This window comes from Rhea pennata, chromosome 3 (assembly GCF_028389875.1).
Source record: "Rhea pennata isolate bPtePen1 chromosome 3, bPtePen1.pri, whole genome shotgun sequence".
Taxonomy (NCBI): Eukaryota; Metazoa; Chordata; class Aves; order Rheiformes; family Rheidae; genus Rhea; species Rhea pennata.
The window spans coordinates 8,713,620-8,730,678 of NC_084665.1; the positions used below are offsets into that span (position 1 = coordinate 8,713,620).

Sequence of the window (17,059 nt, forward strand, 5' to 3'; positions counted from 1 at the left end):
CTAGTAGGTAAATGGGCTCAGTTTAATTTATTTATCAACTTTTCTTTCACTAAACCTATCAAACAACATTAGGAGACACTATCCACTCCCAAAATCAAAGCAAGGCATCTACCAGTAGCTCTCCACAAATTTTCATGAGAAATGAAACGTATACTCTGGAAACTAATGTTTTAGGATGAGTTTCTCCATTACTGGAACACTCACTAAAACAGCAGAGATGTCTTTAATCCCATTATCAACATTTAAAGTCTACAAAACTGGAGAATGAACATTACATATTTTTTAAAAAATGAAATCATGAGAGGTACCTATCTGAACTATTAAATTCAAGTCTTCACAGGAAACCTCTCCACTGCCAACCTCCCCTCCCTTCCGCCCCCCAAAAAAGAAGCCTTTAAGCCTTTGTAATGATTACTTCTCTTTTCTAGACTAATCATCCCAGCTTTACATAACATCTTCAACCTTAAAGTCTATAACCATATTCACACATCAAAAATCTAGGGGATTTTATATTAAATTGGATTTTTTTATTTAAATTGGAATTTTGTTCAGGTTGCCAAAATGTCTTGTTAATATACTTGGAAGTTCAAATTTTAAAAGGTTATAGTTGAAGATTTTTTTTTTTAATTGCATTACCTTACAGGTATTTACAGGAATAGAATATGCTTTTCTACTCCATAGGTATATGAACTCCATGCTTCAGAACTCCAAGTGACTTAAAATAGTATTAGGAGAAACCCCCCCTCAACTCACAGTGAATTATTTCAATCTCCTACTACTGTCAACTAAAATACATTCAACTAATTCAGGCCACAATAGCTTGTGGAGCAAAGCTATCTGCAGAAGCCAGAGATGGTTATAACTTGAAGCCCAGGGCAAGGAAGCATCAGGAATTTAGACCCTTTCAGCACCTGAGGTTTATGGTAGAGGAGGGTGAAATAGTAAACTATCAGTACAAGAATTTTAAAGTGAAAGCTGTTCACATAAATTTCATAAGCATGTTTTGCTGAAAAATTCTAGAACTGTCAATCACACTGACAAAACGAATTTGTTACGTATCTTTAAGCATTTGGAAATTCTTTAGTATTTAGGAAGAAATAATACATGTCCTTTCTCCAGAGACATGGTCTCAAAAAAGATCACGAAACTACTGTATTCCTGTATGATAAAACTTGACACCACCTGCTCCGATGACCTTTGCTTTCTTCTGCACCTGTAAACCTAAGTAATCTTATCTAGAAGTTACAAATTTCAAGTGACTAAAAATTCCAGCAGAACTCCTTTTCCTCTAGTATGACCACCTTTCCAGACACACAGACTCTGCACTCAGTCCTTTACATGTACATGTTATTTTAAAAATATTTGAAATTATGTAATAAAACCAATTTGTCATCTGGGTTTCAAGAAAAATTAAAGATATAACCATGTGAATTTTTGAAATTTAAACTTGAGTAACTTCCTCAAAATAGTTATTTATTCCTTTCTTAGCTGAAACAAGCCAGGTACACGTATTCTGTAATTCAGGTGACAGCTAACCTCTTCAGTTTTTACAAAAAGATTTATTCATGTCTAATCCTAAGAATTTTTAAGGGAAAAATGTTTTGGAAGAATAAAATTTAAAATATGGTTTAAAATGTGTGAGACATGAAAGCCTGGTTACACAGTTATTAATAAATATTTTCAAATTAAACACATTTAAGAATGAAAAAAATACGCAAACCAAATTTCATGAAGCAATTATCATGACCAGTCAGAATTAGGTCAAAGAAAGAAGGAAGGGAAGGTCATCAGTATTTCCAGAGACTCTTTTTCCCCTCAGCAGAAAAGATTTTGAAAGGTATCAAAGACTGAAAGAGCACTGAACTATTATTACCAATTTCAAATCCATGGTCACATGGTGAGCCAAATCTCCCAAACAAAATCCTGATCTAAAGTAATACTGACGACGAGTGTTCTTTTATATATTTGAATTTTCAGTTCTGTATGTTTAAAATAATTTCAGCTAGAGTCTTCTGCAACACAACAGCGTAACACAAAGCACAGGTGCTGCATAAAGCCCTGCCATTTTTTCACTCACCTCCCAACGTTTTTTTCCACTTCATGTTTGGTTACTATGAAATGTTATAACGAATAACACGCTTTTACAATTTTTTATAATATATGGAACATTATAAGAAACCAAAGAGAACTTGATTAATCCAGCAAGAATGCATTAGTTAAAGAGTACAACAAAGGTATGAAGTGCTCAGCAAAGAAACATCATCTACCCAAGCTGAGACCACAAAACAATCTCCCCAGCCACCTTGGGCTCCAGACCCAGGCATCAAAGGGAAGCAACGCACCGGGGAGAACTGCACAGGTCAACTCGTCCCCTGAATTTGTCCAGGAAAAACCTAACAATGTTATGTTTGCATTTGCACAGAAACAGATAAAAATCAGTTGAAAAACTGCAAGATGAAGGATGCTCAGATCAGTTAGCAATATTCATTTTCACACAACATTTATGCTTCTCTGTAATTAGAAGGGCAGGAAAAGAGACCTATTCGTGAAGTAACAGTAGAGAGAGAAGAGGGTATTTTGTAGCTGAACAATCTGGACTGACCACTGAGAGATGAAATCAAAGAGAAACAGGGTAACAAAAAGATCTCCAGGTGGATCTTGTTTTACATTTTGCTATCGTTTTCTGTAGCTATATCCAATTTCATATTCAACCACTCAAGCTTCCACTATCCTACAATTAACTTACATGTGTCTGTCTTCAACTTTGTTTTGTAACTAAGAACTTTAGTTAGATGACACAACACAGTATTTGTACATTGCTCTTCAGAAGAGGCAAGTCTCTGTTCGGTGGTAAGCAAATACAATCCCTATATGCCTGTATTCTATGAGTCTCTAGAGGTTCCATGAAAATGAAAGGTTTAATTTTAGGACTGGTCATGACACCTGTCAGACAGGAAAAAAAAATCTTTTGGCAGTCACAGATCAACACCTCCTTTTTAGAAGATATGCATCTGTTCAGATTCACTGATGCCTTTGGTCAAAGATTTCCATCTCTTCAGTGAGAACAAACGTATCCTTATCTTTCAGGAGGAGTATTTAGTTGTGCCATAAAAGTTATTTGAACAATCTCTTTTAGTGATCTTGTCAGTGAAATTAAAAATCTGTATCCAAGTTTTCAGAAGAATCTTCTCTTTGAATTAAAGTGTATTTTGCAAAGTTGACACTTTTTTCATGTTTAGCAAAAAAAAAAAATTGGCTAAAATTTTCCTTTGAATCTTCACATCTATTTGGAAATTGAAGTGAATAATTGTTTCGAGGCTAAATGCCCAGCTTTTGGCAAATGAAAAGTCAGGAAAAGGAAAACATTTTGCAGTTGCAGGTATTTCTTTCTAAAGTCTTAAATACAAAGCAGGAAGCTGAAACTGTGTTCACTGAGAAGAACACCTGAATGAAATTACTTTGATGAAGTGTAGCCATCAAAGATATACACAGGAAAAAAGAAACTCGAGAAACATAGCCATTTAGGTACATTTGTAATGCAGGTCTTTACAGACCTTTGTTTGCAAAGAGGACAGTAAACTTCAATGAAAAGGAAGTCAAAACTTCCACAAATTTTGGTTTAGGTTTTGTACTCAAAATTGCACAAACCTGGCCATTAAAATCATTCCAGGCAAGACATATGGGCCTAAATAAACCAAAACACTTCTCAAACTCAGAAGTGAACGGATGTAAAGCAAAAGATGTTTCTAAAGAGATTTTAAGATATGAAAAATAGAGCCAAAAAGAGAAAACTTATGATTGAATAAAATATGAAAAATGAATTGTCTCAGAGCTCCAGAGCAGTTTTGATACTACTTATTTAAAAGAGACTCGATAAATTATCAGCAAGCAATATCTCAGTTTTACAAGCTGATGCCAATTTTCTTTAATCTAAAGTATCTGTGAAATTTTACTTTTCGTAATACATCTGCTACAAAAATCTCATTTTTATACTAGCATTTACCAACCGTAAAAAGTCAAAACACATTATAACTACTCAAAATTACACAATTTCACAGTCTTTAAGATGACCTATATGCATAAAAAATTAACAAGTGATGCATTCTTACTTGAAGAATTTCTTTTGGTAAAGGTAACACAATGACAAACATTAAGCAGTCAAAGGAGAATTGTACGAAATTGAAAGAAAGTACTTACAAGAATAAAAATCGAATATAATCAGAACAATGCAAACATTGGAAATCTACTTTTAAATCAATGATACCAAAACTTATGTTTTCAAAAACTGCACAGAAGAAAAAAATGAAACTACTTATATGCCCAATTGCCCTATTTTAAAATATATCTACCAGATACGATGTCTATAACTGTACAAATAATAAAGCATATGTTGACGAAAATCATTTCGGCCTAAGACTTCACCAACTCTCTGAAGATTTCTTATCACACAAAAAGGACTATGAACATTCACTTTGCCCTAATTAGATATGACTGAAAGTTTGAATTCAGGCACTGAGTATTATATATATATATATATCTGTGTGTGTGTGTGTGTGTTTATGTAAAGCCATATAAAATCACTTTTATGTAAAAATTATATATACAGAAACAAATTCATGCTGTCACTATTCCTTCCAAAAAATAAATTTCTCTTTAACATGCTTTAGAACCCCAACTGGATGAACTGCATTGTTTTCATTCATATAAATGCAAAACTGAATGGCCAATATTTTCAAATCTGTTAAAGGCTGCTACCCTTAAAACAACATTTGATTAACACTGAGCAATTGTTGTTCATAAACAATTTCTACTTTTAAGTTTAGTAGGTCACATCTGTGAAAATTAAGTATTTTCTTTGGTTAAAAACACCAATAATTTATTTGGAAATATTGAGAGGTGACTTTAAATTGTCATTTATTAAAATAATTGTAAATATTACTTCTATATGTAAGACAAATAGAGGGAGAACCAATATTTAAGTAAATTTGTCTTCTATTTCTTGACACTCAGTGGCTAACAGAGTCACTGAGCGATACCATTTAATCAGTTAGAATGGAGAATGCTAAATTTGTCCAGAAAATAATACGTATCTTAAGTAGAACATTTTTATTCATTCCAGTATAGTTCCTATTCACCATGTTGTGCATTAAGGCAAACGTGACAATATGACTTACAAAGACTGACCAAATCTTAAGTACAGTGTCAGACTAAACATAAAATGGAAAAGGCACAGATTAATTTTAAAAAAATCACTTTTGACCTTCTGTACAACTATCCCTATATGATTATAAATACATACATAGGGAAAAAAAACGACAGATGGAGCATGCATAAAGTATTCTCACTGGTGCAATACACAGCATATCCACAGGAAAGAGACTGGTGTTGGGGGAGGTTGTTTTTAATCTATTTAATGCTAAATATATTTACCTATTCACTTCAGTCTTCTGCTAACTGATGCAGAAATACTGTCTCTTGAGAAACAGACTATACTAAACAGGAAAAAGAGGTATACACAATACAAAGAAGCTAATTACAGTAGAGTTGGGACACTGTAAAGGCAAAAATCAAAACAGATTGAAAGCCTTTGTAAACAGCAAATACAGCTTTGTAGAGGTACCTAATTTCAACATGGCTGTCACAAAATGTGGTTATAATACAATCTCATTTGGGAGGGTAAGTTGTTCAGTAAGTGTGCTGCAGTTCCATACACTGCAAAATGCAGCTCTTGGGTCATCTCTGAATGAATTCTACATTCATAAACATGATTATAACTTCCTAAGATTGCTTGTAAGAGGAATCTGTTGCTTTTCACACATTAAAAAAAAAACAAACAAAACAGTAACTTGTAAAACACAAAAGGAAACATTTTTCTACGTATTATTTATATTTTAAAAATTTCTTACTGTTATTTGACTCAGTCCAGCCAATCTCATTGTTAGAGTTGGAGACATAAAGTACTTAAATGCAAGATCAAGACTTTCTTTATCAAAACACAAGGCTGTATCCAATGGTTCTTTAACTGTGCTCCACATTAAATCTGCCATGTTCCGGGCTGCACTCTGTCGCAACTCCTGGTCTGACAGTTTACATAAATACCTAGAATAAATTACAAATGGAAGAAAAAGAGGATATGATTCAAACTAGAACATACATAAAAGTGTTTCTCCTGGATCACCATCTTGATTATAGCAAATATAAATTTCCAGCAGCCATTAAAGTATTTAAAATCATCCTTATTGTTTTAAAGATAACGCTGATAACAACAAAAACAAATGGAGGAACAATAGAATTATGTAGAATATTTAAAATTCTACATGTAAACATGATTATGACTTTAAACCTCTTCAGATGTCTTTGACCAGAAAAGTATTTCCACAAAATGACACACAAAACCCATGTGATTCTTTAGAAATGCAAGCTGGGAGCCTAAGCCTCGTATCTGTTTCGTGGGAAGGTACCTTCTCCAGAAAGCTGTATCACGGCCATTTACTATTCTATTCAAACTCTTCACAAAACCCAAGTGTCACAATTCACCCAACATTAAAATATTTTAGAACTAAATTTCTGAAAACAATATAAATGGACCACAAACAGCACTCTGACAGATCCCCCAGGGCAGTGAGAATCTTCTGAAGATAAACAGGTCGCAGTTTGTAACCTCTGCTACAAAAAAAGAAAAAATTATAATTGTGAGATCTGGTTCTGATCCCGTTAGTGTAAATGTGACACACGTACACTACTTCTGCCATAGCCATATGTGATCTTTGTTTGTACTAAAGTACTCTCTGCGCCACATTATCACTTTCCTAACAGGTTAGTACAGGAATGCATAGTTGTTCCTTCTACTGACAGCTATTATAATCTTTAAAAATGCATCACAACGACTATCAAGGATCCTACAAATCTCACAGAGAAACCAAAAATGATAAAGATTTTTAAATGGTTACATTCTTCGCAATGCTGGGGTCACGCGATCATGCACAATGAATTGCAATGCAGATCTTCTCTGCGCACAGGAGGCAGAAGAAACAATTATTTATGGAAACTAACTTAGAGAAGCTATCACAACTTTAGTCCTACCTAAACAACTGCTAAATCAATCTATACTAAGAAAATCAATGCTGAAATGCCTGAAAAAGTTCACATATAAAACACTGACACAGTTGAGTTTCTTTGAAATTTAATGCGTAAAAGAAAAATATTTAGACATAAGCTTTCCTGAGTTTATTTTGAAGTAGAAAAAATTGTATGTGAAAGGTAAACATAAGGTTACCATAATTAATTCTTTTCTGTGTAATTCAGTGTTTTGAAGTTTTGACTATATCTGAACTAGATTTAACTACATAGAAATGCGTTAAAAATCTGTTTGTTTGACAGCCTAAATCTGGAGCTATCATTGCAAGACTGGCCAAATATATGCTTTCATCTATTAAAACCAGAAAAGACATTAAACTACACTTTGTTATTTTTATACATCACCATGCCTTTGCATTTTTATCATATAAGCATTAGTAAATTTTATTTATATATATATATATGTATGTATGCATGCATATGTGTGCATGTGTATATAATATATATACACATAGGCCCTTGTTCTTATTTAGACTGAGGTCCTTTTTCACATTTCCTGCACAGAGGCGGTAAAGTAAACATACTTCAGAGACACTTAACGTTGTCAAACAAACCAAAGAGACTTCAGTGCAAATAATCACAGCAACAGCAGATCTAGGATAGAAAGCATAGATAAATAGCAGAAGAACAAGAGAAGGACCATCCAGGGCCCAAGGAACCAAATCCTTCATCGTGATTAAATGTGAAATTGGTCGTCTTATATAGAGCAGTACAAATCAGATAATGGTAAGAAAGTGCTTTTCTGCTATGAGTTTTATTTTAAAATAAATAAATAAATACATACATAAATAAAGCTGTTAACAAGAAGGGAATACTCCTTTGAAAATATCCAGATCAGACTCAGTAACCTATCTCTAATCTAGTGATGGGTGAGAGGAAGTACACTCCAATGGAGGGGAAAAAAAAAAAAAAAGTCCATGCTACAAAACATAATCATCTCAATATAATTACCAGCATTCTTAGACCAGTTTTTATCTCCATTTTTATATGCAGACTGTGTTCAGCCCTGGTTCCCAAATCTCTTCCAGGTTCATAATGCTCATCAAGTCATATTCAATCATTTTGTGAACAACTTCTACAGATTTTAAAGATGTTAAATGAAATTGTATGAATTTTCTCACTCTATGAATTTTCTCTTTTTGTATATGTCTATATATGACAGATGTAGAGTGCGCAAGAGAGACAAAAATAGACACAGATCTACATGTATAGGAAGAAGAGTGCTTTGTGGCTTTGCTGGATTTCAGTGACAGGAAATTCAGGTGAAATTGTATTTCACCTGAAATCTTGCTTACTCTAGAAAGTTCGAAGGAGAAATTACACTAATCTATATAATACAAAAAACTTCTTAATTGTAATGCAACTGTACCAATATAAACTTACTTTTATTCATAAAATTTACTCCAGAAAAACATTTGTTAAGTTCTTTCAGTGTGTTTACTACATTCAGTTCAAGCTTGCAACACACCTGTGTCATGTTTTATTTTATTAAGACATAGTGTCTAAAAAAAAAAAACTTTTATAATAACTGAAACTCCAGTGCAGATGCAGTTACACAGCAGTAAAAGTACTTTGACAATATAATTTGTTTTGCTAAGGCCCTTCAAAAAGCTACAGAGAAAAGGGTACTTTTAGCTAGTTAAGTTGCATTTTAATTAAGATCTTTTAGCATAACTGGACTGTTCTAAGAGCTAAGCACAATGTACATGAGGAAAATGCCACACACGTGTTTTTATGAGCACAACAGAATCTACGTGAGAAAATTTACAGGCAGCAGTATGCCAATCATAAATCAAATACAATCACGTATCTTTACCGCCAGGATTAAAGCTACAAAAATTTGCAGAATAGGCAAAGCCTTATTTTGATTGTGGAAAGATAAAGTGTCCCAAACACCTCTGTATCAATATACTGGGTCCATTTTATGCTTTTACCAGTAGAACTTTTTTAAAAACAAAAATGAAATCTTTAGACAGCATTGGCAACTAACACATATCTTTCCTTATATTGAGTAGTTCTAAATTTGCTGCATTGCCTTGCATAAGAACAGTGCTACTGGCACAAGGCAAAAGTCTATTTAGCCCAAAATCACCTCTCTAAAATTGGATGAAGGCTTTATCCCACATACAATAAACTTGATGAACCTATCTACTACTATGATTTTTTTTCTCTCTTTCCATTTATACTTCTGGCTTTCTCAATAACCTGTGCCAGTTAATTTCACAAATGCATTTGCATGGAAAAAAAAATCTAATTTCTTTTAAATTTGCTACTTGATGACTGTATTGCACGCACTCTATTTATTGTTTCTAGAAAAACTGAATAATCATTCCCTATTGTCTTCATATCATTCGTGTAACTGTCATCTCTCCCTCAAACAAAATCCTAGATTGTGTCTCCCCTCATATCAGTATCATTCCATATCTTTTACCTTCTTAGTTACCTGTCCCATCATGTAGCCAGTTCTATTACAACCTCTGTGAGCTGGAATGATCAGAATGGATCACGGGATACAGATGTGAATATGCGATTGATTCACACAATGGCTTAAAAATAGTATCGCTTTTATCCTCAAGTCTTTTTTTTTTTCTTTTAATCCCTAAATTTTTTATCTTTGCTTCTGCTGAGCACTGTCTCAAAGCAATACAAAAATAATGCTTCAGGACCTATATGGTCCAGCAAATCAGACACTGTTGCCTAAATGAGATTTTGGAAACAAACCTACCTCTTTTACACATATAAATAAAGTACACTCTGTATATGTATAGGAACTATCCTGTCAGCCTGAAACTCTTACAAAAACTGCTAAATATGTATTATATTCACTCAAACTATTGAAATACATGCACTAATTTAAAAAATTCAGTTTTAGTCAACTGAAACAGTATTAAAATTTGCTTTTAGGGGGTGGTGGAGAGAGCCCAGCTTAAAACATCCTGTTTTATGTTAGTGTAATGCTTAAAATCACATCTCATGCTTCAGGACTTTGGGTAGTCAGCTGTGAAATAATCTCCTTTTCAATAATATCACTCTTTTCAGACCACAGCTGCAAAAAAGGTATCAAGCAGAATGAGTCAGCGCTCCTCAGTGAAATGAAGAATTCACTTGAGTGCCCAGCTGTTGTCTCCTACTTTCCTATTCTTTGTACCTGTGGCATAAATCTTCAGATATTCGGAGCAGTAAAATATTTTGTGTAATTGAAAACTTTAGGCTTATTACAAGAGTTTTTCATGACATTTAGTAGCAAGGAATGGTCTTAGGCAGTCCCGTTAAATTTGTAAGAAAGATATTTTTAAACAGAAGAGTAACCTGAATTCTTTCAGATGCACTCTGTCTCTCTCACTGCTTTCCGCAAAAAGCACCGTGTACTAGCAGCGCTGCTCGGAGTTTCCGCTTCCTCTGTGTGTATAACTTCTGCTATGCTTGTGCCTTGTCCTGAAACTAAAAGGCTAATGCAGGAAGAACTGCCACTTGCAGTTTTCTCTCAATATATTTGAGCAGAGAAAGTTCTGCTACTCCCTAATTGGTGCAAAGACACAAATCCTTCAAAAAAAAAAAAAAAAAAAAAAAAAAAAAAAAAAACTCTCAAGAACAGAGAGAGAATAATGGAGAGGAAAAGAAAGGGTTAGAATGAAATATCATATTAAAGAGTAGTATTTCCACATACAGCTCTCAGATTTCACCAGAATGAATATTTAGTAGATAGTACCAACTTGTAATGTAGAAGACAGGAATTTTCAGTCTTTTCTTTCATACCATCCAACACTTTTTCGTGATTTGTGCAGACACTTACAATACCAGACATACAGTTTTATCCCTTACTTCTCATAAAAATGGACTTCCTTGCTAGCTTTTTTATTTTTGAAGAACAAAACTATTCACGAGTCTTTCAACTAGCAATGTTGCCACTGAAAAAAATTTTGTCTTCAAAAGGCAAGTCCCCACCTCAGTTTATAGCTACAACTCTCAAGGTATTCAACATCTGGAACTATGCAGAGCATCTTGCATCTCTGATCCTGAGGTGAAATCAGCTGGAACCAATGTCTTTTTTATAAAAGACATCAACAACTTGCCCTAATCTATAACTGCAGTAAACTATATCTTATTCTTGAGTCACTTTGTCAATAAATTTTGTCATTTTTATCATGACTAAAGCAATGATTTTATCATGAGAATTCTGCCATTTGATATGCAGAATTCTAAGTTCTTAGAGCAGTGAAGTTTCCTTCTAAGGAGGTCAAAAACACATTGCTTCCTTATTGAAAAGTGTCATTTTAATTTATCTTCTTTAATTCTTTCAAAAACTCCTGAACAATGTAGGGGTTTCAGAGGCAGAACATGAATACTAGTATTTCACTCTTCAGGCAGAAAATAATATTTATTATCTTTTTTTAGTAGGAGAGATAATAGCAGCAGTGTGTCCCTGATCTTTGCAAAGTCTAAAAGTGGTCATTATTAGAAAGTGACTTGTGCATATAACCAACTAGAAATGAACCTCTAGAAGGATACACACTTTGCTATTCATCTCATCAATTCCTAGTAGAGATAATGCAGAACAGGAACATAAAGGTTAACCTCATCTGATAAAGATGCTGCCAGGATGCCAAGGAAGTGATCTCTCTGCTGATTGTGTTGATCGGCATGGCAAAATTGCAGTTCTTGCAAGGAATCTGCATGAGCAGCAACTCGGATTTGTATCCTTTAGATCAGACGTTTTGTGAAGGCCTCTGTCATACGGCCATTGTCAACTGCATGGCAGAACTCAGGGAAGAGAACATCTGGGTGTGCTCGGTAAACTACTTCTAGGTCAGGGGTTTTGAAAATGCAGGCAACAGGCTGCCTGCAACCAACACAAGGGCTTTGACTGAATCTGTTATTGACAGAAAGAATTTATTATCGAGGTCTTGACCACCACCAGCCTCTTTTGGATACTGTGGGCTACTGAAACCTACAACCCCTTTACGGGCCAGACATTCCCCTTAATCCAGGGCTGCTGAAGATGGTTCTGCAGCACTGTTGCCCCAGTGGTCATCTGCTCTGGGAAGAGGCTCATCCTGGGGTCCAGAACATACAGAACATCACATACATCACCATTCTGGGGTGACGGCAGTCAGTCAGAGCCCTGAAAGCTCACTGTTAACTACGCTGCCCTCCAAGATCTTTCTATTACTTTGCATAGTAGCAGTAGTTACTGCACGACTGTTTCAAAGTATTGTGCTGCTGTGCCCAGGATCAGTATTTGCTTTCAGGTATGACAGCAAACAGCAGGGGAAGACCTAGAGGACCAGGGAGTTAAAAAGAGACCTATAAGCTTGACTATATGGGTGTAGCTGCATACATCAAAAAGTCATGTTTACTGAAAAATCACCTCAGTGAACTTCTATCCCGTGTGAAGGTATAACACTGTATATTATTTTAAGACATCTAAGCTTCATGTCCCACTCCACAAGAGTACCTTCATGAACAAAGCTTTCGACTTCTGTTCCACAATGTTGAGAAATCCTAGTCTCCTATCGAGACTCAGTTGTAGAAAATGAAAATAGGGTAAATATCCTTTCCCTTCTCTAAACTTTTGGTGTTTTCAAAAGGGAAATCTTACATCAATGTTACCTTTCTGACAGACATAAGTGCATTGTAAGTAATACTAACAGACTTGAAGTTATCATTTACAGCAAGACATTGCTGACAAACTACATTTTAAATCAGATGCAAGCACTTCTATGGGTAAAATAGTGAGGAAGAGATGAGGAGAAAACAGGAAAACAATCATCTATTCACGTCACTCTGATTTTATCTACCGTTACAAAACAAAAAATCTTTAAGAAATATACGCAATAAATAGGACAAACAAAGGAAGATTAACAGCTAAGGCTGCAGACTGTGTTCTTCTGTCTCACTCAAGTTGCTTTGCACCAGTCTAGCTTTAATTGTTGATCCTTCAATGCTCTCTCTGTTTTCTATATACTGCAAGAAGGTAAGTAAGGTTCACAAACAAATTCCCAGGTACATGAACAACTAGCAGTGGAATAGGTATGAGGATAAGCACTTAAAGATCCTCTATATTTCCACAATTGTTTCCTAGACTGCTTCATGATTAGTAATTACTTTAATGAGATTTCAAAAATAACCCATCAATAATAAAGGAGTAAGCACAGCAGGACTGTCAACTCAAGACTGGTACAGTTGAATAAAAGATCAGAATACTCTTTTGTCTGCTTATATAATTTTGCTAGAGACCACTTTATAGGAAGATACGTTGATAGTCAAGCAATACTTAATTTTTATATTGTCAAAATTCTTTCCAATTAAAAAACAGAACATTTTTTAAACATGAAACTTAGTTCTGATCCTCAGCATTTTGAGTATGTTTTTGTTGCAAATACAATTTATTTTTAAGAGTGTATTGGTATAGTTAACATAATATAATCCATAAAGACACACTTATTGATATCACAGGAGTAATCTATGACTATTACAAGCACATTTCTAATAGCTCTGTCACAGGAGACCCAGACCCTTGGAGGATTTGTGGGCCAATGGGCTGATGCAAGAGCAGTGGCCTTTTAGGGAGTCTGGAACAAGACAGCTTAAGGTTGGGACATCAGCAGAAGAATCAGCAGACACACCTCCCCTCTGTCCCACACAGCAGGGCAGACACACAGGATAATTTCATCACCTACTCACTTGATTTTTACTATTGTCCAAAAAAAACCAAAAAAAAATTTGTTTATAAAAATATTTATAAGTACTTTAATTTTAAAACATTTTTCATCATAGGCAGCTTGATAAAAAGAAAATCATTGGCATTGGATATAATTAGATACATAAAAGTGTGGGTAGACACACTGATCACACTTCAGTTCCTGCCAGCTGGAAGTAAGAACTTCAAAATGTGAAATGGTGTTAAAACTCGGTGAAACTCAAAGTGTATGAAATTTCAATGATTACAAATTGCTCTTCTACTCACACAATCTCATTGCAAATTTTCTGCAACTTTATGAAAATAATCCAGGAAACAAACTGTGCTACAATGGATCCTGATACAACATGTCAGAATGGAGCTGAATGCCATATTAAAAATGCTATTATCAAGATCAATCTGGTATACTGACATCAGGTAGATGGAAGAAGCTACCTCAGACTAACTCTAAACAACACCTTCACTCTGTTTATGGAAATAATAGAGACAGAGCTTGAACAATTAGAAAGTATAGCATCCGAAATTATAAATAGGAGCTGTCAAAAGTCCCACAAGAAAAAACTCTTAAATTAAAAATTTACCTGATAACATAAGTCCTAAAGGGTATAATGTGCTGCATGACAGCAGGGATGTGTAGCCATATTCTGATCTATAATGCAAAAACATAAATAGATAAAAGTTTCATTAATGACATTTATTGAGAATTATAAAAATGAAATATTGCTAGTACATTTGCACATGCAACCCCACTTTAAAAAGGCTTTATTGTTGTTTTTCATGTGAATTCTTTAAAATTTTTAATTTTCTGATTTTCAAAATTATCCAAAGAATGTTTCTGTGACTTCTGTTTAAACAAGAGTTGCATCTTTTCTTCTACTCAACTATAAAATATAAGTTTATTACAAATAACATCATACTGCATGTCTCATTTCTTTACTTTCTGTGGTTTCTGTTTCTTCAGTAGGAAAAACTGCTACTCAACCTTGCTACTTTTCTTTTTCTTGTTTTTAAACCTAAAAGAAAATGATTCCATTCTTTCTGTTCCTTGTGAAGCTCTTCTAAATCAAATCAGATAATTTGTCAAACTCTATTCATGTTTTGCTTTTCAGACCTTACAAAGTCCATAAAATTGTGTTTTATAACCAGTGAGTAAGAGCAGGGGGGGGTTTTTTGCTACTATATTTGCATTCCTGCGCTTACTGTACTGCCTTTACCACTTTTGCAAAAATCTATGCTGGAAAAAAATGTATGCAGAAAAAACAAACAAAACCAAAAAACAACTGGAAACAACTATTTAACACTGCTGAGAGAACAAGAGGACCAACCAAACTACTTACACAGGCAAAGTTAGAAGTTTCATCTGCATTTCAAAAAGGAATGCTGAGCCTGTTAAACCTGTTACAGAAAGACAACTATGTGCCAGGTAAGGCATCTAGCAAAGACGAAAAATTACCAGCTGTTACTAATACTAACATAATTTGATTCATGCACACACAAGTGTGTGAACAGTCACTCAAAGCTGTCATGTCAATATATAGCTCCGTGCTTGTTCTTACAAGAAAGTTTAATCTTTGCAACTAATGCAATATATTCTGACTATAGAATAAATTCTCACCAGGATTTTGGAAAATTCTATATGCAGAATATTCTAAATTCTCATTCTTGCTAGCAGAAAACACTACTAGCCAATAGTAAAACTGTATTTCCAGCATTTATTTTAAATATTTGTGAATAGCCAAATATTTTTTCAGTCAATTCTGAAAAAAAAAACTTTCTCAGGCTTATTTTTTACAATGCAACTAATATTACACAGTAATGATACTGCCCAATTTTGCAAGAGAAACCTGACAAATCTTCACCTTGCCAAAAAGGCCACATTCAGAAAAAGCTGATGATCCTACTGGCAGTCTCAAGAGAAAAAAAAAAAAAAAAAGAAAAAAAGACTAATGTGTCAAATATAGAAACTGCAACGAGAAGATGCTTGTTCTAGAAACTGGAAATAAGTAACATTCTGACACAATTGCAAGGATAACAAAAATACTATTTGTATTCTGACACTGATTCTAACTCAACGATGCGCTCTTTTCATATGCTAGCATGAAACAAACAAGCAAATATATTTCCTTATGCAACAAAAGTAGGAAATGTTTTTATAATTTTATTTTATAGATTTTATTAAGTGTAGTAATTTTTATTCTGTATTCACACTTCCTGCATTACATATGACCTTCTTCCTCTGAACTGAATTAACTGATAATTTCCCATGCCATAAATAAAAACATGATTTTCATCATGAATTCAAATCTAAATTCACTAAATTATTTAGACAAAATGACTTTACATAAAAAATTCGTAACATTCATCACACTTTTTTATGCTTCTGCCTGCTTTTAAAATGAAGTATTTAATGTATCTTCTATTCTCAAACTTCAGAGTGTTTTTTTTTAATTATTTGTTACTATAGTTAATTCATTTCTAAAAGACAGTTTGTCTCACAACAGTTCTTACTCCTATAACTTAAATCAAGTTATTAAGTTTCATAAAGTAGAACTAAAGCAGCATTTGGAAATCCTGAGCACTGCTTTTATTAATTCATCTAGGTTGTGGAAGATGGCAACTATTCCTCTATAACATCCACAAAACTGAAATAATACAGAATTTAATAATGATAAGCTTTTTCAGTCGGGATTAAACTCTCCACAGAACAAGCTGGAGGTCACAGCTTTCTCTGCCACCTCTTACAGTTCTTCCTTCAGGAGACCAACAGAATATCAGGCAGGTAAATGGAGCAAATAGCCCAGAATGTGAAATGTGGGAAGAAAGGAGGAAGCAAACTGTCTAAAAAAAAAAATAGCACAGAAATATCCTAAGAAGGAGCAGTCCTACCACAATACAGGTTGCTAAGAAAGCAGCTTGCAGAGTAATGAGCTGGAGGAAGACCAAGAGTGCCAACTAGCCAACTGCCTGTGTGAAGCAGACTACATTAGATTGCGTTTGCTAGCTTTATTATTACAAACGTAAGCTTGTTGGACAAAGACATTAGTCAAACTAGATCTGCTGGCTAGACGATTTTAAGGAAACAACTTTTCAATGATTTTTTTTAATGTTCTCTATACGACTAAAACACCAGTACTCAGAAACAAGCAGCTCAGTCCCCTGCATACCTTACTAGTTCGTGGTGGTCTTCCTTTTACATGCACCTTTAGAGCACACTTAATGATG

The 17,059-nt window shown here is 34.2% G+C and overlaps 1 protein-coding gene across 5 annotated transcripts in view; it reads right to left on the reverse strand.

Moving 5' to 3' along the window:
* The window catches only part of USP34 (ubiquitin specific peptidase 34), a 148,399-nt gene that overhangs the window by 95,936 nt on the left and 35,404 nt on the right, over positions 1 to 17,059 (reverse strand). For all 5 annotated transcript variants that reach the window (XM_062571517.1, XM_062571518.1, XM_062571519.1 and 2 more), the window contains exons 6-7: positions 14,419 to 14,486; positions 5,907 to 6,099 (exon numbers count right to left, since the gene is read on the reverse strand). In XM_062571517.1, coding sequence (XP_062427501.1) covers positions 5,907 to 6,099; positions 14,419 to 14,486 — 261 coding nt within the window. The remainder of the gene's footprint in view (positions 1 to 5,906; positions 6,100 to 14,418; positions 14,487 to 17,059) is intronic.